Raw genomic sequence first — 24,455 nt, forward strand, 5'->3', positions numbered from 1 at the left:
ACCTAAATATGTATACTCTGGAGGAGAGGATGTACAGGGGAAATATGATACAGACCTTCAGATACCTGAAAGGTTTTAATTTATTTATTTATTTTATTTAATTTCTTTTCCTATACCGATGCTCAAGACTAGGTCTTATCGTACCGGTTTACAATGTAACTGAGGGGAAACCAATTAGCATCAAGGTAGAAAGTAAAGTTACATTAAACAGGGAGCATAAAACCTGGGCAATGGAAGACAGTACAGAGTTTAAACTAAGAAACAATTAGAGAGAGATAAATATATAAATCAACAAAAACTGTAAGATACAAAAACATAGGTTTATCCTAGGCAGTTATTAGCCTGGTATGTCCAGAGGGAGAAGGAAAGGGTGAGGTTGGGTGGGGGGAAGGGATTGGGGAGGGGTAGGGGAGTGAGAGTCAGTGATGGTTGAGGAGATCCTTCAGCGGTAGGCTTCTGTGAAAAGCCAGGTTTTCAATTTCTTTCTGAAAGTTGAATGGCATTGTTCTTGGCGTAAGTCTTGTGGAAGTGAATTCCAATGTAGTGGACCTGCTGTTGAAAGAGCTCGCTTGTGAATAGTGTTGTGGACCGATGATTTGTTGGGGGGGGGCCTTGAGCGAACCTTTGTAGGCAGTTCTGATCGGTCTTGCGGAAGTATGTAATTCAAGTGGGAAGGTGAGTTGGAGAGTGGATTGCTGGTAGACTGATTTGTGGATGATGGTGAGAGCCTTGAAAAGTATTCTATATTGGATGGGCAGCCAGTGTAGAATTTTTAGTATTGGTGTGATATGGTCCTTGCGACGAGTGTTTGTAAGGATCCTAGCCGCTGCGTTTTGCAGCATCTGAAGAGGTTTGGTGGACGAAGCGGGCAGACCAAGTAATAGAGCATTACAATAGTCGATCTTTGAAAACAGTATGGCTTGAAGCACCGAACGGAAATCCTTGAAGTGTAAGAGCGGTCTAAGTTGCTTCAGGACCTGTAGCTTGAAGAAGCATTCTTTGGTTGTGGCGTTAATGAATTTTTTGAAATTCATTCTAGAGTCAAGGGTGGCCCCAAGATCTCTGACCTGGTTTGCTAATGGTTTGCAAATAATGCTAGCATTATTTGCGAGGGGGTTGTTGTCACAAGGGGAGATAACCAGTAGTTCCGTTTTGGAAGTATTTAGGACCAAATTGAGACTCGAGAGCAGAAGGTTGATGGCGTGTAAGCAGTTGTTCCAGAAATTTAGAGTAGAGATGGGGTCTGAGATGGGGATTATGATTTGTACATCGTCCGCGTATATAAAGTGGGTGAGATTGAGACTATTGAGTAGCTGGCATAAAGGGAGTAGATATATATTGAACAGGGTAGGGGAAAGAGACGAACCCTGAGGTACACCTTGGTTTGATGGAATGGAGTGAGATTCTTTGTCATTTATTTTGACTTTGTAGTGTCTGTTGTTCAGAAAGGATGTGAACCAGAGCAGTGCAGAGCCGGATATGCCTATTTCCATTAAGCGGTTAATGAGGATATTGTGGTTTACCGTGTCGAACGCGGCAGAGATGTCGAGAAGGGCTAGCAGGTAAGATTGTCCCTTGTCAAGGCCCATCAGGATGTTGTCCGTTAGAGAAAGAAGGAGGGATTCTGTGTTTAGGCGTTTCCTGAATCCGAATTGAGAGGGGTAGAGAATATTGTGGGAGTCAAGGTAGTCTGTGAGTCGGATGTTGACAAGCTTTTCCATTAGCTTGGCTATAAAAGGTAGGTTTGCAATGGGGCGGAAGTTTGCAGGGTCGGCTGGGTCCAGGTTGGGTTTTTTAAGTAAGGGTTTAAGTGAAGCAATTTTTAAGGAGTCCGGGACCGATCCTTGATTGAGGGAGCAATTTATGATGTCTGCCAGCGGTTTTAGCAATGGTGTTAGGGATGGTGAGAAGTAGTTTGGTCGGTATTTGATCCAGAGGATGAGTGGAAGGTTTCATTTTCTTGATTATTGATTCAATTTCCAGGGAGGATGTCTGTTCAAGAATTTCTAGTGACGGTCTGTGGATATTTGGTGGAGGGTTATTAGTTGCGAGGCTTAATGGTTGCGAAGGGTTTGGAGCCATGTTAGTTGAAGCCAGGGGGGCAAGAAGGTTTTTGATTTTGTTATCAAAAAAGATAGCCAACTCTGTAGATTTGTTCTGGGCTTCTTCTTCTGGGATGGTGAGGGGCATAGGTGTGGTAAGGGCAGCTACATATGAGAACAGAGTTTTAGGGTCATATAAGAAGCCGTGTATTTTTTTGGCGTAGAAATCTCGTTTGGTGCGGGTAATGGATGTCCTATAGTAGCTCATTGCAGTTTTGTACGAAGCAAGTGAGGAAGGGGAGGAATCTTTCCGCCAGCGTTGTTCTTTGTGTTGTAGATCCTGTTTGAGTTTCCTTAGTTCGGTTGAGAACCAGGGTTTCTTGTTCGTGCGGGCTGGGTTGATAACTTTTGTTGTTACAGGGCAAATTCTGTTAGCTACTGAGTGTGTAATAGTTTGCCAGGAGTTCATAGCGGTATCCGCATCTGAGAATGATGCACATTCAACGACAAACCTTTTCCGCTGGAAAGAAATCAGTAGAACTAGGGGTCACGAAATGAAACTCCAGGGAGGACGACTCAGAATCAATGTCAGGAAATATTTCTTCATGGAGAGGGTGGTGGATGCCTGGAATGCCTTTCCAGAGGAAGTAGTGAAGACAAAAACAGTAAAAGATTTCAAAGGAGCATGGGATAAACACTGTGGATCCCTAAAAACTAGAGGATGGGAATGAAGAAAAGAGTGCATAGGGGTAACTTGCTGGTGTGGCAGTTACTACCCTTAGCCAATAAGCCTTCATACTGTTGATGCAACTACATCATTGCTCTCTGCTTCAACAGCAGGGGGAAAGGGGAATTAGTTTCAGATAGCAGCCAACAAGGACATTGAATTTTGTGATCTGGGCAAACAAATAAGCATGGGGTAACTTGCTGATGCAGCTGTTACTACCCTTCACTAATAAGCCTGATACTTTTGATGCAACTCCTACATAGCTCTCTGCTTCAACGGCAAGAGGTAAAGGGGAATTAAACTCAAACAGCAACCAACAAGGGCCCTGACTTTGACAGTCTGGGAAACTGATAAGTATAAGGATGACTTGTATGGTACGGTAGATCCTACCATAAGCTTGCTGGGCAGACTGGATGGACCATTTGGTCCTTTTCTGCCGTCATTTCTATGTTTCTATGTTTCTGTGATATCCCTTAAGAAGCCTTGGCTGTGTCCAGTAAGGGAAAGATGCAGAACAACCTTTAAGAATGCCTTTTCTTCTGGAGTTCTTTCTACATTTGACGGGACTCCCAAAAGGTTCCCTGCATCACTAAGGATTCTGGTTGCGGGAGTTCACTTTACCTGTACTTGGGGTTTTGTAATATTCTGATAAAATTTTGAGTGTTGTGATTAGTAAAACTATTGATAGGACAGTTTTATGGAACTGCAATTAGAAGGCTTTGTGTATGGTAAAATTGCACTATGCATGAACAATTAGGAGGTTATAGGAGGAGAGATAACTGAACTCTTTGAGTGTTTCCTTTAAGAGGATCTAGAGAGAGAGCCTCTGGGGAGAGTGTATTTTGGGACTATATAACCTAATTTTGAAGTTTGGCAGGAGGAATTGGGGAGTTAAAGAAAGCCACTAGAAAGCTGGTATGCCCAGGGTAACTCTCCCCAAGGATAAAGCTCTGCAGGGGCTTTCTCCCTTAAAGGGAAAGACCTAAGACTGAAGAGGTGATTTTCCTCATTGGGGAAACAGATGTGGAATTCATCCTAGATCCCAAAGGAACCTGGCATTGATATGGAAGAGATTGGAGTGACAAAGGTCCCACCATTCATGGAAGGTCTGGGAGTAAAGTGTTCCAGAGAGGCTTGTACTTGGGAATCTGGAGAAACCAGGAGAAACTAGTGCTGTCCTGGAAGGATGTAGTGAGATTGCAGGGTGGTGAGAAGAAGTATTTGTCTACTATTGAACTGTGTCACAGGTGGTATTCTGTAAAGGAGATTGCATGGCATAATGAGAAGAGAAGAAATTTGGGAAATAACTGTATTTTGTACCATTTTGGAAGCAATAATTGTGAAAAATAGGTTTCAATAACAATTCTTTATGGAAGTTAATGCTGCTGCAGCCTGACTATGGGAGCCTGTGAATCCCTAGTTTAATCAGTGCATATTAAAAAATAAACACTTTGGTATACTCCAACAACTGGTAACTCTAGAAAATAAAACTTGTTGGTTTGAATATACCTTAGAGTGAGTTCCTATTTTATCTACTGGTGTGAGTTTCTAGGAGACATACTTATGGGAGCAGTCAGAAAGGATTCATGGAGAGGAGACCTCTGTGGCTGGGTTCCCTGTCCTGCCCAGGAATAGTGCCCTTGCCTCTAAGCCCAGATCCACTAGACCATATGTTTTAGCCACTAAATATTGAACCCTACCAAGAGACTGGCACTATGCTCCCATAGCAGAACCCGAACTTCACATTTTATGTGCCCTTCAGGGAAGTGTTACATATCATCATGCATCTGGTAACCACTGTTCCCTCTAAGCTGTGCGCGTGTGCACACACACACACCACGTCATGAACCCTGTGCAAATGGCAAAACATAGCATGCACATATAAGTATGATCATATAGTAAAGATATATGTATGCTATCTATATAAAAAATATGAAATCAAATTTAATTTATTTGATGTTCTCTATTATTTAAAACAAATGATATGCTAAAATAACAATGTAGAATTATTTTTCTTAAAACAATTACTTAAATAACACTTTTGAAATTCCAATATTATTATCTGCATTATTCTTGTTCAGGCATACTTGGCTCATAGCGCACAAATTTGAACTTAGCTTATAAAATGTTGCACAAAAGAAACTTTTCATACCCATAGCCTATCAAAAATTAGAGGGTGCATTGCTAGTAATTGTGAGCAATTCATTATTCAACTCTGGGTTCTAAAGAGATCCGACCTTGAAGGTGGCCCTTTCTGGGATTCTTGTGTACTTTTAATGCTACCAGTCAGCTCAGGCAAGCAGGGAAGTGTTAAGAACCCTAAAAGCCCTCAAATGGGGGTTACACCACTGTTCCTTAAGCATTCATAAAATTGTTTCAAAATACAATGCAGAGTTTTGCAGACTTTGGCAAAGTTTATGCTCTTTTAAATGGCAGTGCAACTTATATAATGGAATCTTTCAAATCTGTGTAACATGTAATGCCAGTGTCCATATTACAAGCAAGGCTCATATATTTTCTCTTGCCAGTGGGGTCTGCTGATGCCAGTTTAGCCACATTGATAAACCTGTCAGCTTTGTTGAAAACACCTTTAAGCATCATCCTAGAGCAAATTTTGGTAAAAGTAGCACATTGCAAATATGACTGAAATGGACAGGGATGAGGAACACAAACTTGCCCTCTCTTTTCTTTCCCCGAAACAGTAATAACTAGGGATGTGAATCATTTTTTGACGATTTAAAATATCGTCCGATATATTTTAAATCGTCAAAAATAATTAGAAGCGCGATACAATAGGAATTCCCCTGATTTATCGTCAAAAATCGTAAATCGGGGGAAGGGGGAGGGGAAGGGGGAGGGCGGAAAAACCGGCACACTAAAACAACCCTAAAACCCACCCCGACCCTTTAAAATAAATCCCCCACCCTCCCGAACCCCCCCAAAATGCCTTAAATTACCTGGGGTCCAGAGCGGGGGTCCTGGTGTGATCTTTTACTCTCGGGCCTGCGGTGCGTTGTAGAAATGGCGGCGGCGCTACCTTTGCCCTGTCATATGGGGTCAGGAGGGCCCCCCCAAGCTGGCCAAAAGTCCCTGGGGGTCCAGCGGGGGTCCGGGAACGATCTCCTACGCTCCTGTCGTCGGGGGACAAAAAACAAAATGGCGCTGGCGCTACCTTTGACCTATCATATGAAAGGGCAAAGGTAGCGCCGGCGCCATTTCTACAATGCACCGCAGGCCCGAGACTAAAGGATCACACCGGGACCCCCGCTCTGGACCCCAGGTAATTTAAGGCATTTTGGGGGGGTTCGGGAGGGTGGGGGATTTATTTTAAAGGGTCGGGTGGGTTTTAGGGATGTTTTAGTGTGCCGGTTTTCCCGCCCTCCCCCGATTTACGATTTACACGATATTTACAAAAACAAAACCGCGACGATCCGATTCCCTCCCCCCCCCCAGCCGAAATCGATCGTTAAGACGATCGATCACACGATTCACATCTCTAGTAATAACTTGCTGGAATACTTGGGTTTGTGCTGCTTACCTAAATTATTATCATGAATTTGTCTTAGAAGAGCAGATGCTCACACCAAACGTGCAGGTGTTCACAAACTTTTTAAACCTTCTAAAGAATGTTCAACTGAATGAAAAGTTTGTTGCAAAGAATGTCACAATATTGATGGAATTAATCACTGGACTAGAATCTCAACACATTGCAATCCACAGCGCTTACCGATAAGTAATGGATGTACTGTTTTAGGCTGAAAATCACCATCAAGATGCCAACTTAGGCAAAAATACTTCCAGTACGACAAGGAAGCTTAGATGAGCCACTGCTATGGAGAACAGTCCAGAAACAAAGACTCAATTTTAACAATCTGAAGCATGTTTCCAAAAGCCTGTGTCTATTTTTCGCCCTAGTGACTGTGGATTTCACGCACTATTCCTGGTTTTGACAAACATTATAGACTGGAGATTCCCTGCTTCTAAAAACAAGGGGATTGCAATTTTCAAAGGCTTTCATGTGCAGGGTTTTGTAGGCAATGACATGAAGACGCACATAGGATTGGGTAAGACATGGGAGGGAGGCGTAACAGTGCCCACTCAAAAAAATATACAGTTCTGGCTACGCCCCTGCCAAAAAGCTCCAGAGAAGGTTTTGCAACACCTGCAACAGCAGCCCAAGAAACAACAGAGGGCAACTAGCTCCAGTCCACTTTGCCTGGCATGGCAGAGAGTTAGCTCAGTTTGGGTGAGTCTTTTACTTTCTTATTTTCTCCCATACTTTTTAAGACACTGTTTTTGTATTTTGTTGTTTATTCGGAGAACCACTTTTTGTTTAACCCTTTTAACTACTCTTGGTTCGCTTAAAAAAACCAATAGCCTGTCGCATGCTAAGCAGCAGTTTGAAAAAAACAAAAAACGTTACGGGCCTAGTGGCCCGGCTATCACTGTGCCCACCCAAGCTCCAAATGCTGGGTCCTGTCGGGCTGAGCATGAAGCCATCCCCCCTGACCCAAAACCCCTCCAGTTCATAAAAAGTACATTTTAAGGGCTGGTGGTGGCCTCCCCCTCTCCCCACTTGTTCCCTGATCTTGGCAAATTTAAACCAAAATGTAGCCTCCAGAGCCTTATTCCCACCCCACCATCACGCCACTCCACTCCACAACCCTAACCCTTCCACCCTCCCGCTACCTTAAATCAATAAGATCTTCAGGCCAGATCACGGTAGCAGTCTACTGCAACCCAAGCCAGGCAGTTTACTGTTGCTACAGGAGATACGCTGGAAGCGTACGCCAAAAGTGTAGCTCCCCTAGTAATATTAGAAGAGCCAGGCCATGTTTTTGCCCCATGTTAATGTGGGCCTTGTTCTTGCATTTTCTTCTTCACCCTTGTTTCCCCACCCAGATCCTACGCTGTGGGAGACGTCATTATCAGCAGAGGGCAAGAAGCCTCAGCGGGATTCCTTCTATTCCTATCTCGTGCCACTGTCCACCAGGGAGCTTAGCTGGAGAATGTTACATGGTGCTATCAGCTTGGGCAAGTACTGGGCTTCTTTCATAGATATGGCACCGCTCACCCAACCACCACCCCCTCCATTTTGAGGTATTTTATTTTACTTCATTCATTTATATACATTCATATATCATTATTCATGTGCACTTTTTGTCTTTTTTTTATGTGCAGTCACGCATTTATCTGGGTTTGGTTTATTTTCAGTTTCCATTTCTTTCTTCTTTAAGTTCTTCTCTGTTAATAGATTGCTAATGTTGCTATTGAAATGATTCTTCCATCAGGGAAATCACTGACAGTGGTCTAAAACAGACCTGCTTTCAATGGAGAAAACTATAATTCCTGAGATACGGTGTAATAAAACCAAAGATGGATCATTAAAAAAAAAAAAATGGAGGTTAAATGTACCTTCTGTTTTTTAACTTTAAGACGTCAAAATTGAGCAGCATGAAGACAGGGAAGTTAGCCAGGTAAGGTTAGCTGGCTAACTTTAGCTGTGATATATAGCGGGACTTAATCCAGGTAACTCTCCCGCTGAATATGCCGAGGCAAAATTATCCAGGTAACTGCCCAGCTAACTCTAAGACAGCATTACCAAGATAAATTAAGCTAGGTAGCATTCAATACCAGCACTACCCAACTAAACTTAGGTACCACCCTCTAAATGCCTCCGATACCACCTACTTTTGTCCAGGTAAGTTTTAGACGGATAATGAATTATCCGGCTAAAGTTTATCCATTCTGGGGCCAAGGAAATTGAAACTCTGGGTTTGTCTAGCTATGTCCCAAACTAAACCAAACACTTTTGACTATTTGACCTCTGCTCACCACCAGAATCTAATACAACAATAGAGTTCTCACACTTTTATGTTAATGACCGCAAATCCAACCTCTTAAACATCAAAACTAGAACTCTCTGTGCATGCCTATTCAATAAAATATATGTACAAACATTACTGTGGCTGGAAGGCACATATACTGATGAAAAAATGCTGTTTTTACCTTCATCTCGTTTACGCTTGTTGGTTTCTGCACCAGAAGACGTAATGCCCAGTATTCCACTGATAGAATAGGAGGAGCCTGCGGAATCGGTGCTCACTGAGGACACCTGAGTCACTGACCCTGTTGAAGCTACAACAAAACAAAGAAATCAAAAAGACATTGTCAAGGTGCTCCTCAAAATCCAAATCCATCCCACTCCCATGATACTAGCAATGTCCAGCAGAGTTTATAAAGGCCCCTCTTACAAAACTGAAATTAAAAAGATGTATATTCTGGGACAAGGGACACTATAATATATTTTCTTTTCGGTTCATTAAAACTACTGAGTAATATATCTCTATCTTAAACATTGAAAAAGTAGAATGACCCTAGTCTGGAATTGTACAATGCATCTTTCAGACAGAGAAATAGTACTACTTCTCAAGATTTTCATTTCAAGGTGGGCTTAACGTAACATAAAATGTATCACGTGGTTATCAATTCTAATGTCAAATAATATATTATATAGTATAGTATGACATATTACAAATATGTAAAAAAGCACTATCAAGGATTGCATAGCTACAGTGACCCCCTCTTCTCCTTTATAACAAATCTTAATTAGAAAACTGAAGTTTTGTTTCCAAAAATCAGTCAATATCTGTTATTATAAACTGTATTAATTTGGATCCTCTAATAAGAAAAGTCACTTTGTTAAAACTATTTGTAATTTTTAGGAAATATCCTTTCAATGTACTAGTTACAATAGTAAAAACAAAACAAACAAAAAACACCAAAGCAATAAAAATTGATGCAATTTTTTTGCAAGATAGCCACTCTGCAAGCAATAAACCAAAACTTAGGGAAGGCAATGACAAGGGATTCCCGCTACTAAAACAGTGTTTTGCCAGCAGAAATGGACTCTTAGATTATTGCCTACCCTGTATATGGGTAAAAGTATGAGCATTACTGAATGCTCAGCAATGGTCATACTTTTATCCAGGGCCAGTGGAAAAGTATATGGCACCCCAGGCGAACCTTCGGTCATGCACCCCCTTCCCCAATTTACGTATTGGTAACAGCTCCAGCAGAACACTCCCTTCCTCCTATGGAAGTGACTCTAGAACAGCACCCCCTTCTTTACTATTGGTTCTAGCCCAGCACCCTTTTGGGCTTTTTGCTAGTGGAATTTTGCTGCCTCTCAAATTCTGGCGCTCCAGGGGACTGCCTAATTTGCCTAATGGAAGCAGCAGTCTTGCTGTTATCCACATACTGGGAGGTGTTAGGGGTTGTGGGAATGCATGCAGATCTGTGCCATAAAATTACATGCAGAGAAAGCAGGCATAAATCTCCTTGTAATTTTAACTTGGGCAATAATTTAAGCAAAACTACTAGCATATATTTCCTTTGATTATTGATGTAAACCTCTTGGGTAAAAGTATCCACAGAGTTTGTATGAACATGCCCACTTTTAATTATTTACCCCTAAATTACACACTGGCTAATTTTAAACAGAACACGCGTGCGGAGATACGTTGCAATTTTATATCATGCAAGCACCATTTAAAATACCCCTGACGTGTGTGATCTTAAGAGATGGCACAAGTAAATGTCCCACGTGTAATTGCCACCAGGGCTTTAGCAGCTTGTACGCTCACACAAGAGGAAAACCAGTTTTTTCATGTCCTCACGAGAGAGAACTATAAAACACTCATTGAACTACCATATATACATGAGAATGAGAGAGAGAGAATCTGACACTCTATATATCTACCACTGTAAGAGGGGCATTTTTTTTTTTTTTAATTTAGGTTTTATTAGAGAAATATCACACCAAAAATACAAAACCTTTCAACATCTGTGTAGGGTTTGGGGGAGGTGCGCTACAGACCCTTGCACACTGGCCATGGGGGAGGGAATGAAGGACTTGAACAGGTAAATGTAAATCACGTATTTACTCTCTCAAACAATAGAAGGACTAGGGGGCACTCTATAGCGTTAGCAAATAGTTCATTTAAAGCAAATCCGAGAAAATTATTTTTCATTCAACATATAATTAAGCTCTGGAATTCATTGCCAGACGATGTGGTTACAGAAGTTAGTGTAACTGGGTTTAAAAAAGGTTTAGATAAGGTTCTTATGATTCAAACCCACCCTGAGCTGAATGGTCCCCTCTTACACTGGATGATATATATAGTGTCATATATAGTGTCTCTTACAATGCTCTCTCTCTCGTGTATATATGGTAGCTCAACAGTCTTGAAAGCTCCTCTGGTTCTTCATCCTGTAAGCCATGCAGTTAATCCTGAACCCTCATGCTGTGTAGAAATCCAGATGGTGCGCCATGTCAGCTTTCCTAAAATTCAGAGTTATGTGCATAACTCTTGGCCCCGCCCCCTTGTTCTTGATATATGTACTTCGTGGCTTTTTTAAATTTGCGTTACTCGCACGCAGCCCACATACGCATGTGTGGGGCAGTTTTTGCATGAGCAACGCTTTTAAAATATACCTGACAGTGAGAAGCCTAAAAAGTAGAGAGTCCACAACTCAAAAGAATTCAAGGCTTCATATAAAGCTAGTACACAGGTAGATTTAGTAATATCTTTAATCCTTTTGTACATTAAAGAACTTAAGTAGTCAATCTTGAGATGACTCCAAGTTATCATGTCTGTTATATTTTTGGTTTTCTATATACTATTGCAATTTGTATGTATATGTTTTTCTACAACATTTTGGCAATTTGAGTGTTTTATTCTGTACATCGCTTAGGCCATATGTGTTAAGTGATAATTTTAATATATGTAAATGTAAAATATATACAGTAATGTAGTTTGTGATGATGTCACAATGCTGAAAAGCCCTGGAATTCACAAAGCTGGTTACTAATTCATTTTAGTACACCATGATGAAGGTTTTATTGCAAAATCACAACAGTAGCAATAATGCCTATTCTTTATTGAAATCGATAGACTTCAATATTGTAATGCCTGATTCTCTGTGTACTTGATAGTCATTTGTATTTTCTTGATTTAGTTATTACCAAATAGCACAAATTATTTTGAATTAGATATTAAAAGATAACTATCTAAGGCCTAGATTCATCATTTTGCTATAAATTTTGCATGAATAGCACCTCTGATAAAAAAAAAAAAAGGGGGGGGTGTGCTTAGGATAATTTTTGAGTTACTGCAATGTGTGTTAAATTTATTGCACCTGTGATATTTTCACTTTGCAACTTGTGAAGTGCCCAGACAGGCATGTCCATGTTTTGGGCTGTTCCTGGAAAGGGAGAGAGAGAGAGAGGGAGAGAAAGAGATAGAGCGAGAGAGAGACTCTTATAAGGCTCTCATATTAGTCAACAATTTATACCCTGTAGGAGGGTCAACTAGTAACATGAGGTGAGGTTTTGGTGGTGGTCTAGGGTTTGGGGGGCAGTTTTATATGCACATTCAGAGGTACGAACAGCACAATACACATCAGTGAAGCTTTGATGTGGTTTGGGGTGAGGAAAGTGATACAAAGATGAGATTTGTACAATGTACTCTCTCCCTAGCTTGATAGCAACTAGGTAGAGAGTGCAGCAAGCACAGCTATGCTGCTGAATATCCCCATAAAAATCACTAGACAGCCGAATAAGTTGTATCTGGCTAACTAGGAAGTTGCTTAACTTTTTTTTCAAGGTTTTCCTGCCTATTAAGGACTCTGCACTATTATGTCCTAGGCAATATTTCTCTGGTTTTGCAGATTAATTGTGTGCTTGCTGTTTTTGAATGCTTCTTTTCCTATGATTTATATTACTGTTTGTAAATGAATTGCTTTACTGTGTGTGTATATTGTATTCCACCACGATTTGTGGATTATGCAGATTATAAATGATCAAATAAATAAATAACTTAAAACTTTCTATTGAGCAGGTCTAACTTATCTGGTAAACATAACCGGATATGTTTAAATATTGCTACTTACGTGGCTAAGTTAACCAGATATGTAGCTCCTCTCCAAAACACCCATTTCCCATCCACCACTTAGCCAGCTAAGTTCTTATCCAGATAAGTGGCAGCCGCTAAATGTGGCCAGATATTCAGCCGCTACCTCTTAGCTGGATAAGTCCATACTTATCCGGCTAAGTGGCACTGAATGACAACCTCAATTATTATTAGACATGTGACACTAATATTCTCTGAAGTTTTGAGCATCATAAACCTAAAACAAGTGGCCATGAATAAGGAAATGAGAATGTTATATTCTGATTGTGCAGTTATGTCCATGTGACCATTAAGTCAGTTCATTCTCCTACTACAAAGAACTAAGGAGAAAAATGGAAGCCGCATTGCATTTTTTTGCCTATCAATTCACCCTTGGATGTCAATACAAAAATAACCTTTCTGCAAAAATGTATGGATCAGTCCAATGTTTCAGTGGCAGAGCAGCATGTCATGTGGGAGATCAAGGTTGAGTTCTCAAGCCAGGCCTCTGCTTCCTGGGCTGACTGGAGGTGGGGATGCTAGAAGCAGCATCACAGCTCTTAGGAGTCCTGCCCATTGTATTAGCTATATCTTGTGATCGATTTTGAATACATGTGTACCCAGTTTCAAGGGGAGCAGCAGTCTGTGCTGGACTGGGAGCAGCAAGGGCAGCAGCAGTCTGTGACCCCTCATGCTGGACTGTGGCTGCAATGACTGGACTGGGGACAAAGGGGGAAAATCTCAGGTATTTCTAAATTAATACTTTAAGCACCATGGATCCAATATATGTTAGTTCTCATTTATAGGCCCTGCCTTACCTCCCCCTCACTGATAGGAACCTCAGATCCCATAAGGAATTGAGGCAAACCCACAAGCAAAAAAACTTGTGTAGCCAGCAGACAGGAAGAGAGGAGGGGAGAGGCCTCAGTCAACACTACCAGACATTCCTGATTTTCACATCTTGTCCCCAGCTGAATCCTTATTTATTTATTTATTTATTTTATATTCCTTCAGGCCCTTCAAAGCATTCGGGTACTGTAAATTTGTCCTTCTACCCAGAGGACTCACATAGGCTAAAGAGGTTAGGGCTGTTCAGCTTGGAGAAGAGACGGCTGAGGGGGGATATGATGGAGGTCTTTAAAATCATGAAAGGACTTGAACGGGTAAATGTGAATCGGTTTTTTACTCTTTTGGATAATACAAGGACTAGGGGGCACTCCATGAAGATAGCAAGTAGCTCATATAAAACAAATCAGAGAAAATTCTTTTTCACTCAACGCTAAATTAAGCTCTGGAATTCATTGCCAGAGGATGTGGTTATGGCAGTTAGTGTAACTGTGTTTAAAAAAGGTTTACATAAGTTCCTAGAGCAGAAGTCCATAATCTACTATTAATTAATAAAGATTAGTAGCTTGGAAATTATTCATTAAAGCCCAAATTTTAAAAGCGCTGCGTGCATAAACTTCAGGCGTTATGTGTGTGGCTGGGCCCTGCATGCACCATACAAATTTTGGAAAGGGGCCAGCCATGCGCGAAACCCCTGATATGCATAGAAGTGCTGGGCCAAAGAAAAGGGGTGGGCAGGGGGCGGGCCAGGACAGCGCCATTAGACACTGTCCCGGGGAAGAGCGCGGCAGCAGCCAGCTGGTGTGCAGAGTTTATTTCTGTTCCGGAGGAGCAGTAAGTATCAAAATAAAAAAATTGGGGATAGGTAGGGTAGGTTTAGGAGTCGGGGAAGAGGGAGGAAGGATAGGGTTAGGAAAGTTCCCTCCCAGTGCACTCCTTCTTTGGAGCAGACTGGGAGGGAACTAGGACAAAGGCCAATCGAGCCTCTGCACATAATTGAAAAATCGGATATGCATGTGAACATGGATATCGTATTTTATAACATGCATACGGCATGTCCATGCGCCAGGAACTGCGCACGGGTTTCAAAATCGACCCCTTAATGTTAGGTACTTGCCAGGTTCTTAAGGCCTGGATTGGCCACTGATGGACACAGAATACTGGACTTGACGGACCCTTGGTCTGACCCAGTATGGCAAGGTCTTATGTTCTTAATCTAAGGACCTGATTTACTAAGGCTTTTCTCCAATTCTAGATCTATGGGAAAAATGCTTAGTAAATGAGATTCTAAGGTTGTAACTGAGGCAATAGGAAGCACAGTGACTTTTCTAATGTCACAAGGAAGAGCAGCAGCCTTTGAACATTGGCTTCCCTAGTTTGCTGCCTGCTGCTCTAACCACTAGGCTTCCCCTCCATTCCGATCATGCATTGGACCTGAACAGGAAACAAATTCACCATCCTAGATTTACAAAACAAGGAAAACACAGAAGAAATCAGGAATCAGGAACCAGGAACATGCAGAGGCAAAGCACTACTCCAAGGAGTTGACCTATTGCCGAGGTATAGAAAAGGTGTTAGGCAGGTCTTAAATACAGGAGGGCTTGTGATGTCATCAGAGTGGACCGCAGAGGATTTCCACCGTGGGCCCTTTAAATCCTGGCAAGTCAGGCGCACGCATGCCTAGGGAACTCCTTACAAATTCAGCACCAGCGGCAGTGTAGACCTAGCCGTGCTGCGACAGATGAGCGTGTCTGGGCCGTGGGGGCTGGCCGTGGCATTGGAGAATCATACCGGGGGGCCCAGGCTGGAGGTAAGAGCAGCAGTCCGCGGGACAGGCTGCGGACCGCCGATCGCAACAACTGTCACTGGTAGAGTTTCTATGTAAAGATCTTTACTTTGCTGATGTCATTATAAGGAATATTTCTTACCTCGCTCAAAACTCCATTTATTACCCAGGGACTCCAAAATCCCTTGGGATAAGTAAATAGGAAGAGAAATACATTTTTATTTCAAAATTTTCCCTTAGTAAAATTAATTTATAAATTACTATAGTGCTTTAATTTATAAAAGTGCTTTTACACTGACTTGATTACCTGATAGCTTCAGGTAAACACTGAGTTGTGATAGCATTGCCATGACATCACCACGGAGATGGCTTCAGAACTCTCTCTTTTTTTTTTTACTTCTCTGTCCCTGACGGACCTATTCTGTACCTAATGGACAGTACTGTCCATTAAAATAAATAGGAAAAATCCAATAAAACAAAACTATAGAAATCCCCCTTAAACAACTCAAAACTGCACCAAATGAACCCATCAGCATCCAAGTATCTCTGACAGTGCTGTGTGCTGTGGTGATCAAAAAAGCAAACAGAATGTTAGGAATTATTAGGAAGGGAATGGTGAATAAAACGGAAAATGTCATAATGCCTCTGTATCGCTCCATGGTGAGACTGCACCTTGAATTCTGTGCGCAGTTCTGGTCACTACATCTCAAAAAGGATATAGCTGCACTGGAGAAAGTGCAGAGAAGGGTGACCAAAATGATATGGGACATGGAACGACTGCCTATGAGAAAAGGCTAAAGAAGTTAGGGCTGTTCAGTTTGGAGAAGAGAAGACTGACAGGGGATATGATGGAAGTATACAAAATCATGAAAGGACTTGAACAAGTTAATGTAAATCAGTTATTTACTCTCTCCGATAATAGAAGAACCAGGGGGCACTCCATGAAGTTAGCAAGCAGCTCATTTAAAACAAATCAAAGAAAATTCTTTTTCACTCAGCGCATAGTTAAACTCTGGAATTCATTGTCACAAGATGTGGTTTCAGCAGTTAGTGTTTCTGGGTTTAGGAAAAAGTTTGGATAAGTTCCTAGAGGTTAAATCCATAAACCGCTATTGTGATAATTAATAAGCAATAGTAACTTGTGATCTATCTAATGTTTGGGTACTTGTCAGGTACATGTGACTTGGATTGGCCACTGTTGAAAACAAGATACTGGCCTTGATGGACCCTTGCTCTTACCCAGTATGGTATTTCTTATGTTTTGTTTTCCTTTTTATTTAGCTTTAAAAATTTACAGGCAGTCTCTTAGCCGGCCCGCTGACATCAGTGAGACTTGGGGCCTTCACTTTATCATTGCACTGAGGATTGCCTAAGGCCCAACAACCCTGCAAATGCTCCCTATTCAGTAGCAGCATCCCCAGTGCTGCCACTGCCCTGCCCTACCTTCAATCTTGTGGCGATGCTGAACTTTTTTTTTAGCATCACCACCCTGGCCTGGCAGCTGAGCAGAAGACTGGAGCAGGAACTACAGCTCAAACATCTGTTTGCTCTGCTCCTGCTCAGATGTTACCTCTTCCCCAGCCGGCCTGCCTTCCCCATGCCGCAGGGAGCTCTCAAACTCCCGTAGCACATTTCACCAATACAGCAGCCTGCCACCAACAGCAGCCACATGTTGCACCTCTCTCAGGTCCTAAATTAAAAAAACTTGTGGCCATATCTTCAGGCTCCAAGCCCAACTGAGCACCTCACAGCCAGGACACCATAACAAATCCCTCTCGGGCCCAACACTCCACAAGAACCAAAAGTCCAGGAACAGCACAAGGACCAGGCATGTAAACAGTTTTTGTACTTTATTTACACATGTATAACCTATGGACAATTCAATAGCATATACCTTAGCCATTTTTAAAAGCTCACTTACATGCGTAAAATGGATTTACATGTGTAAAACCCAGTTTTAAGCATGCAAATCCTTTTGCAAATTACCTCCTTGATATTATAAAACCAATAAATTAACTAGTTGTAATTATCAGGCAATAATAAGTGAGAGACATCAGTGCAGATGATGTAATAGGACCAGTCATTAGAATTCCTCATAACACTGAGAGTAGATATTGCAGAATTCCAATCCAAACTCTAAGGAAACTCCTTCACCAGAAAATGACAACTGTACCTGTAAGGAAGCAAACATAGACCATATTCACTTTATGGACCTAGGTCTACTGGGGAGGCTGAATTCGTCCCAGAACTCCATCAGGTCCCTCCGTTGCACGTAGTCATCATCATCTTATTTATAACAGAAATAGTTAAAACCTTTCTTCAAACCAGAACTGTAGATGAATCTCAGCAATAGTTGTTTTCATTCTGCTTTAAAGCAAAAATGTGTCTGAAGTAGATGATTTTTTAAAATGGCTAGGATCCAGCTTCTCCATAATTGACCCAGCTCCCAGCTTCCTGGTAGCAATGGCATACTTTTTATTCCCATCTGGAGAGACATATACCACTCGATGCATCCTTACTTGCCTCCCTTCATGCCAAGACGTCTTGATTTCACCATCCGCTTGCTGGAATAACATTGCTTCTTTCAGATGAGCCAGTTTAGTATCTTCTCTCACCTTTCCCACAACCTTCTGGTGGATCCACTCATCTCGATTCTTCTCAGTCACTTCCATGGCCCACTTTGTGACATAAGGATATTTATAGCCTCAAAAGTCTTTTACTATCTTCCTTACTTCTCTCTCTCTCTGCTCTACAGAATTGCATCAGATTTGCTTATAGGTATAAAGTTTTCCGGGCCCCAACCACAGATCTTCCAGGGTTCTCTGATAATGAGGATGGTAAGGAACAACAGCTTGTGTGACTGATTCTGCCTGCATTTCTTCTTCCATTAGAGGGTCATAACGTGCCACTACCTCTATTGCACTCTCCCTTGTAATTTCAAGAGTTTGATCCAGACTCTTCATCGGCCTCCAGGGAATGCATTTTTTATGCACCGCAAACATCTCCAGACCCACAGAGATGCCAGATAGCAGGTAGTTGTTCACAGTTCAATTAAATCCAACACTGCTGATGTACCAAAAAATGTTAATTCTGTCTGATGCAAATTTATCACTCGACATCAGCCTAATGTTCATATAAATCAGAAATTTCACTAAACACTGGACTAATGCAACTCCATGGTACTAAAAAAAAGATGATTTGCTCCATGCCTCAGTAAGAGGAATCCAATTAAATTTGAAGGCAAAGCCCTTGCTGGAGTTTTACAAATGCTCTACAGGAAGCTGAGATACTCTAAGGCTGCATGCTGGAGACAAGACATCTTTCCTGGTCCAAAGCTTACTAAAGAGTGACTCACTAAAAGAATGGAGCATGCTCAGGTAACACCATACAAAACATTAACAACCACACAAGGAGTGCTTGAGCATTGTTTTAATTAGTGACCATGGGTTACACAAGCACTTTGACAGTGAAAAGGTTAATAATTGTACTGTACATCTGAAATAAAGAAGGTATGTTTTTTTATCCATAGGATCCTAAATTTGTGTTATTGAAATTTTTTATTTCAAGTAATGACTGATGCATAACCCCAGACAGAGTGGTGATAGAGTAGAGAATATGAAAGTAAAGACCCCAGTTTGACTCTCCTCTCCGTCACTCACTATACAACCTTGAGCAAGTCATTTAATATCGCTGTGTCAGACTAGAAAATAGAAAATCTATGTGGAAAGCACATGGTAACTAATCATAACCAAACACTAAAGCCTAATTTACTAATTTCTTATTTCATAGAGAGAGAATGGTAGAAAAGCCTTAATAATTCAGGCCTTCCATGAGGTCTGTAATGAAACCATTCTGTAGGAATCTAGTCAAAGGATCAGCTTCAACAATTAGATTTAGATTTTGGATTTAATTAATTTCATATACCATAATTCAAAATTAATGTTACAGTTTAATGTTTCTTTTTACCCACTGAAGTGTTAAGCCAAAGGGGAGTTCATTTGGTGGCTAGAACTTAGGATTTGTGGTCAGACTTCTGAGATTTGTAGGCTGTAGTCATGGCTTTGATACTCTCTCTGGAAAACCTTTATTCAGTGCATTTTACCTGCTGTAGCTGTGGCTAGCAGCAATAATAATCTCACCTTCAAAAATTATGCAATACCCATAGCACAACGAATGCCAGCTCCACCTTGGAGGTGGCTTAATTAAGGGAATACTCAAAATAATTATCAAGGCCATTTCCTGCCTGAGACTTGATACTTTATGCAGCTGTCCTGATGGTGCCACCTAGTTATTGAAGTGAATGATCTTTAACATTGCTTATCGATATATTTTTACTTAATTGCTGAATATCACTTTGTCGTTCTTCTAGAAACAAAGATTCTATCTAAATTCTATTTATTATGATTATTATTATTATTATTATTAACCAAATTAACCATTGCAGGACGAGCAATTTCAAGCAATACAAGCCATCCATTCATCAATACATCACACAAATCCTTCCGAGAAACAGAAAACCTCTGCTAGAGAGAAGGCACCAATGTACACTGGGCACAGACCCATGACTATATTAACTGTGTCAATGAACATTCTGTCATGGCCTCGACTCCACAGCAAGCGTGACAGTATACTGCTCGGCAGTGGATGTACTTAGTCTGTTTTCACACTTGGCAGAATCAAAGGAGAGTGAAGATTTAAAAAAAAAAAAAAAAAGTTTGGAAAGTTTTACTATTTCTCTACCGAAAACTGCAACTGCACAAAGAATTATGGCAGGCATGGTTGATAGAATATTAAAAAAAAACATATTCAAAAGTACTTACAGACTAATGATGCAGAAAATGTTATGAATAAGTACCCCTTTCTTGATTTATTACATTAATTATCTGACATTCTATAGACCCCCATTAGTAGAGGGGTTTTTTTTTGGTTTAGATTTCAATTTTCTGTCTCACACTGAAAGCTATTTATCATAATAATCAGCAAGATTCAAAACCTTTTAGCAGTATTTATAAAATTCATTTACCGCATTCAGGCCTTGGGGAATGACAAAGAAGTAGCATTAGTGCGTGTGTACTGAAGTGTTTTATGCAGAATTATCATCCACGGGAATAATTAAAAGTTCTTTAGAATATTCTTATTATATTACATTGTCATGTAAGAAAAAAAGTTTTTTTTCTCACCTATGCTGTGACTCGACGCTGGAACTTGCTGGTTGGGGGGCTGCTGCACCTTTGTCCGGATAATCCTAGAGAGAAATGAGAAGAAATAAATGAATACTTGGTATTAAGTATCCAATAAAGAAGAAATAAGTGAAGCGCACAAATTGATAATTATAAATCACAAAAACCAATAATCATCATTATCATGAAGGGTTTTGCAGATCTCTTATAAGGACACGAAAAGCTTCTTCCAACAGAGATATTACTTCTCATGCTAGTAACTCATCCAAAGCAGAAATATGGGCAGAGGCCGATGTAAAGGGCATATTACATATATGGTAAAAAATATATTATATATATATATATATCACAAGCCATGTACAAGACTCCACTGCTCTATAATGGCAAACCCACTTTCAGGCAACTTCAAGGTGGAGTGCAGAAAATAAAACAAATAAAGAGGAAACCTGAAGAAGGCATCAGACATATTCTACTGGGTAGCAAGTCTACAGTAAAAGCACCAATAAAAGGTAATTGACTCAATTCCAGACATTTTAGAAGGAAATTATACACTAATGCAAGTATGTCCATGCACACTATAGTGGCTTCAACTCAAGACAAAAATGCAGCAGTAGGTAAGTTCTATTCAATAATTATATGGGCCTTTATTCTGTGAAATTAAAAAATGAGCATAAAAGTGACAGGCTTTTTCCATCAAAGAAAGTAGTGCTCACAGGGGTAATGTAACCAAAAACGTTTGCTCACATGCAAACATTTTTGCACACAGAAATCCAATCCTTAAAGGGAACACTGAGCATTGAGGAGAAGGAGACTGGGATTGATTTTGAGTGAGGTTGGGTTTAGAGAGAAAAAGAGTGCTGTTTGTGTTGTCCCTTGCGGAAGGAAGGATTGGGTAAACTGGAGGAGGAATCAAAAAAATGGTAATTTAAATTACTCATGCAAGCTTTAAAATTCACCAACTTAAGAGGCTAACTTTCAAAACTGCTCATGTGTACCCATTTACGCATGTGCTTGGGCGCATGCAAAGTTGCTACTCTAATTATTTGCAGGTCATAAAATATGAGTACACATGCCTGCACAAATGTGCGCACATGTAAAAACAACAAGCCATGCAAGTTCTGACTTATCTGGATTAACGCCAATTTGTCTGATTAAGTAGCAGCACTTTTCTGGATAATTCCGAAGAGCACTACTTAGACAAGTAGTGCTTTTCAGACTTTATCCGGCTAAGTAGCACCTGCTGCTACTTAGCAATATAAATCAGAATAAGTGGAATAAGGGCCGCTATTTATCTGGATAACTTCAAATTTCTAGATCTAAATAGCAGCAAAGGTGCCCTCCATACGGAGACAATCCCCTTCTTTGTGTTTCACATCTTTGTGCTTCACATCAGCTTGGGCGCTTGTTTCTGAGAGCCTGTCTTTGGAGTGTTCCAGATGCCTTGTTCTTGGTTCCCGGAGTTCTTCCACCTTGATGCCTATGTCTGAAGTCCGTGAGTTCCTTTCCACCAGGATGTCCTGCTCCAGAGCTCCCTGCTCCATGTTGCAACCGTCCCTTCCCGACGGCTTCACTCCGCCTACCTTTCTTTCTTTGCACCTCCTCTCGCTATGGATGGATGCCTGGCTGCCGTGGCGTCTGCCTGCCGTCCTCTCCAGCATCCCCGGACCGGCTTGGGCGCTGCCTCCCACCATGCTCCGCTGGTGCCTTAGGGCGCGCGCACCGTGAAGCCCTCACTCTTATTTCCTACTTGGCGCGAACCTCAGGGGCGTCCCCCTGTGATGACATCATGCTGCCCGGATATTTAAAGCCTACGATGTTTGCTGGCCTTTGAGTTAGCAAGGGGGAATCTTACGGATGGGATTCGCTCTCTGTACCCAGCTACTCTGCCTCTCCAATCTTCCATTGGACTCTTAACGCTAACGGGGTACCCGCTTCTCGGGGGCCTCAATTGCTTTTCAGGTTGCTATCAGAAAACCGGTACTCGCTCCTCGAGGGCCCATGCTCACTATCTTCAACACCAGTGAGTACTACCATCTTCACCTCTCCAATTTTCCATTGGACTCTTAACGCTAATGGGGTACCCGCTCCTCGGGGGCCTCACTTGCTTTTCAGGTTGCTATCAGGAAACCGGTAGTCGCTCCTTGAGGGCCCATGTTCGCTATCTTCAACACCAGTGAGTACTACCATCTTCACCTCAGAGCTGTTCCCTGGACGCTCCTCGAGGACCTGACCCGTTCCAGCCCTAGTGCCATCTCCTACGTGGAACCGCTGTGTGAGTACATTACCTTCAAGCCTCTCAGCTCTCAGGGATCAGGTACTCGCTCCTCGAGGGTCAGCTCTTCCTATCTTGGGGTTCTCCATACTGGAGCTTTGTGCATATTCCACTGTACTCATTATTCTCAATTCTTTCCACTACAGCACTGCTACCGGAGGAGTCGCTGTTCCAGCGCCTGAGGGATACTAGCCCAGCCGGACTACTTCTGCTGTTCACTACTGCCACCTCTGGTGGCTTCACCACATTGTCTAATAAAAGATCAATCTCTGTGTTTGTGTGTCCTAAGCTGAGCCTGACCTGTCGCCCCTCACGGGACTTTCCCCCATGGGCGTGGTCAGCTGCCACAGTGTCCAAGGGTCCACCCAAACCTCACTAATTATAACACTCCAGGAGTTGCTCGTTTCGGAGCTCTCTATTCCAGATACCCGTGGAAGCCATGTCTGCCTCCAACTCGTCGTTCCATTCCAGTCTCGCCTGATTCCATGTTTTCTTCATGTCTTGGTCTCCACGCCTTCCTGGAACTCCCTCAGCATTCCCCTGGGTTCCAGATGTTCCATGTTCCTCATGTTTCTGGTCCCTATCCCTTCATGATGTCTTCATATTCCAGCCCTGGAGGCCACAGATGTCCAGAAGTCCTGATGTCCTAGTTGCCTCCGTTGTTTCAACCCCTGAGGCCACCAATGTCTTATCATTCTGACATTCCTGATGTCTCCACCCTCCAGAGGTTCCATGTTCCTGATGTCATCTCCAGAGATCCCAGTTGTTCAGATGTCTTGATGTTCAGATGCCCTGCTGTTCCGATGTATCTGTTTGTACCAGTCCTGATGTTCTCCACGCCTCCAGAGGACCCTTGTTTTTATAGTTCCAAGTTCTGAGTTCCAAGTTTTAATTCTGAGCCTTCTATCCCGTCCCAGCCTTGGAGGGTCTTGGGGCTGCTTCTCCCTTGACTTGTGTCCTTAGTCCTTCTCCAATCCTGATGTTCCATGTCTTGCCCTGATGTCTTCTATCACCTTCCGTTCCTGAGATTCCTCGAGTCTTAGAGTTATGGGTTCAGCTCGCTTGCCCTGGATCTCATCTAGAGCTGGCCATTCCCTGGGAGTAAATTTGTCCTATCCAATGACCGCTTTCCTAGTGGCTGGAGCCCTCTTCTGGAAGGATCTGTCTTCAAGCACTGCCCGGATTCTTCCTAGTCCTCGTCTGAATCCTTCCAAGTTCCAAGTCCTCGTCTGAGTCCTTCCAAGTCCTTATCTGAATCCTTCCAAGTTCCAAGTCTCCAAGCTCCAAGTTCCTCTGAGTCTCCACGTTCCAAGTACTCATGTTCCTGCTCCTACGTTTCTGTCTCTGTCCCAGTGTTCCTGTCTTGGCCTGTTCCGGTCCTCAACCTCCGTCTGGCCTCCCGCACTCATTGTTCCCAAGCGGTGGGTCCAGAAGGGCTATCGAGTGGCCTGAGGGCTACACCTGAGACCAGCATTGCGTTGCTGGCCTCGCTGGTGTGTGGAGGTCCAGCGGAGGGGTGTTCCTGTTTTGTTCCCCTCCCCTTGTTCCTTGCCTCTGTTCCGTCCAGCTCTGTTCCTGTTCCGCCCATTCCTACACACACACCTCTCCATGGGGTGTGGCTCACGGCCCGCCTCGAGCCATCCCATAGT

General features: G+C 42.2%; 1 protein-coding gene across 2 annotated transcripts in view; it reads right to left on the reverse strand.

Annotated features, from left to right (window-relative positions):
• The window catches only part of PAX5 (paired box 5), a 752,119-nt gene that overhangs the window by 638,881 nt on the left and 88,783 nt on the right, over positions 1–24,455 (reverse strand). For both annotated transcript variants that reach the window (XM_029602903.1, XM_029602894.1), the window contains exons 4-5: positions 20,535–20,599; positions 8,779–8,907 (exon numbers count right to left, since the gene is read on the reverse strand). In XM_029602903.1, coding sequence (XP_029458763.1) covers positions 8,779–8,907; positions 20,535–20,599 — 194 coding nt within the window. The remainder of the gene's footprint in view (positions 1–8,778; positions 8,908–20,534; positions 20,600–24,455) is intronic.

This window comes from Rhinatrema bivittatum, chromosome 1 (assembly GCF_901001135.1).
Source record: "Rhinatrema bivittatum chromosome 1, aRhiBiv1.1, whole genome shotgun sequence".
In the NCBI taxonomy this organism is placed as follows: domain Eukaryota; kingdom Metazoa; phylum Chordata; class Amphibia; order Gymnophiona; family Rhinatrematidae; genus Rhinatrema; species Rhinatrema bivittatum.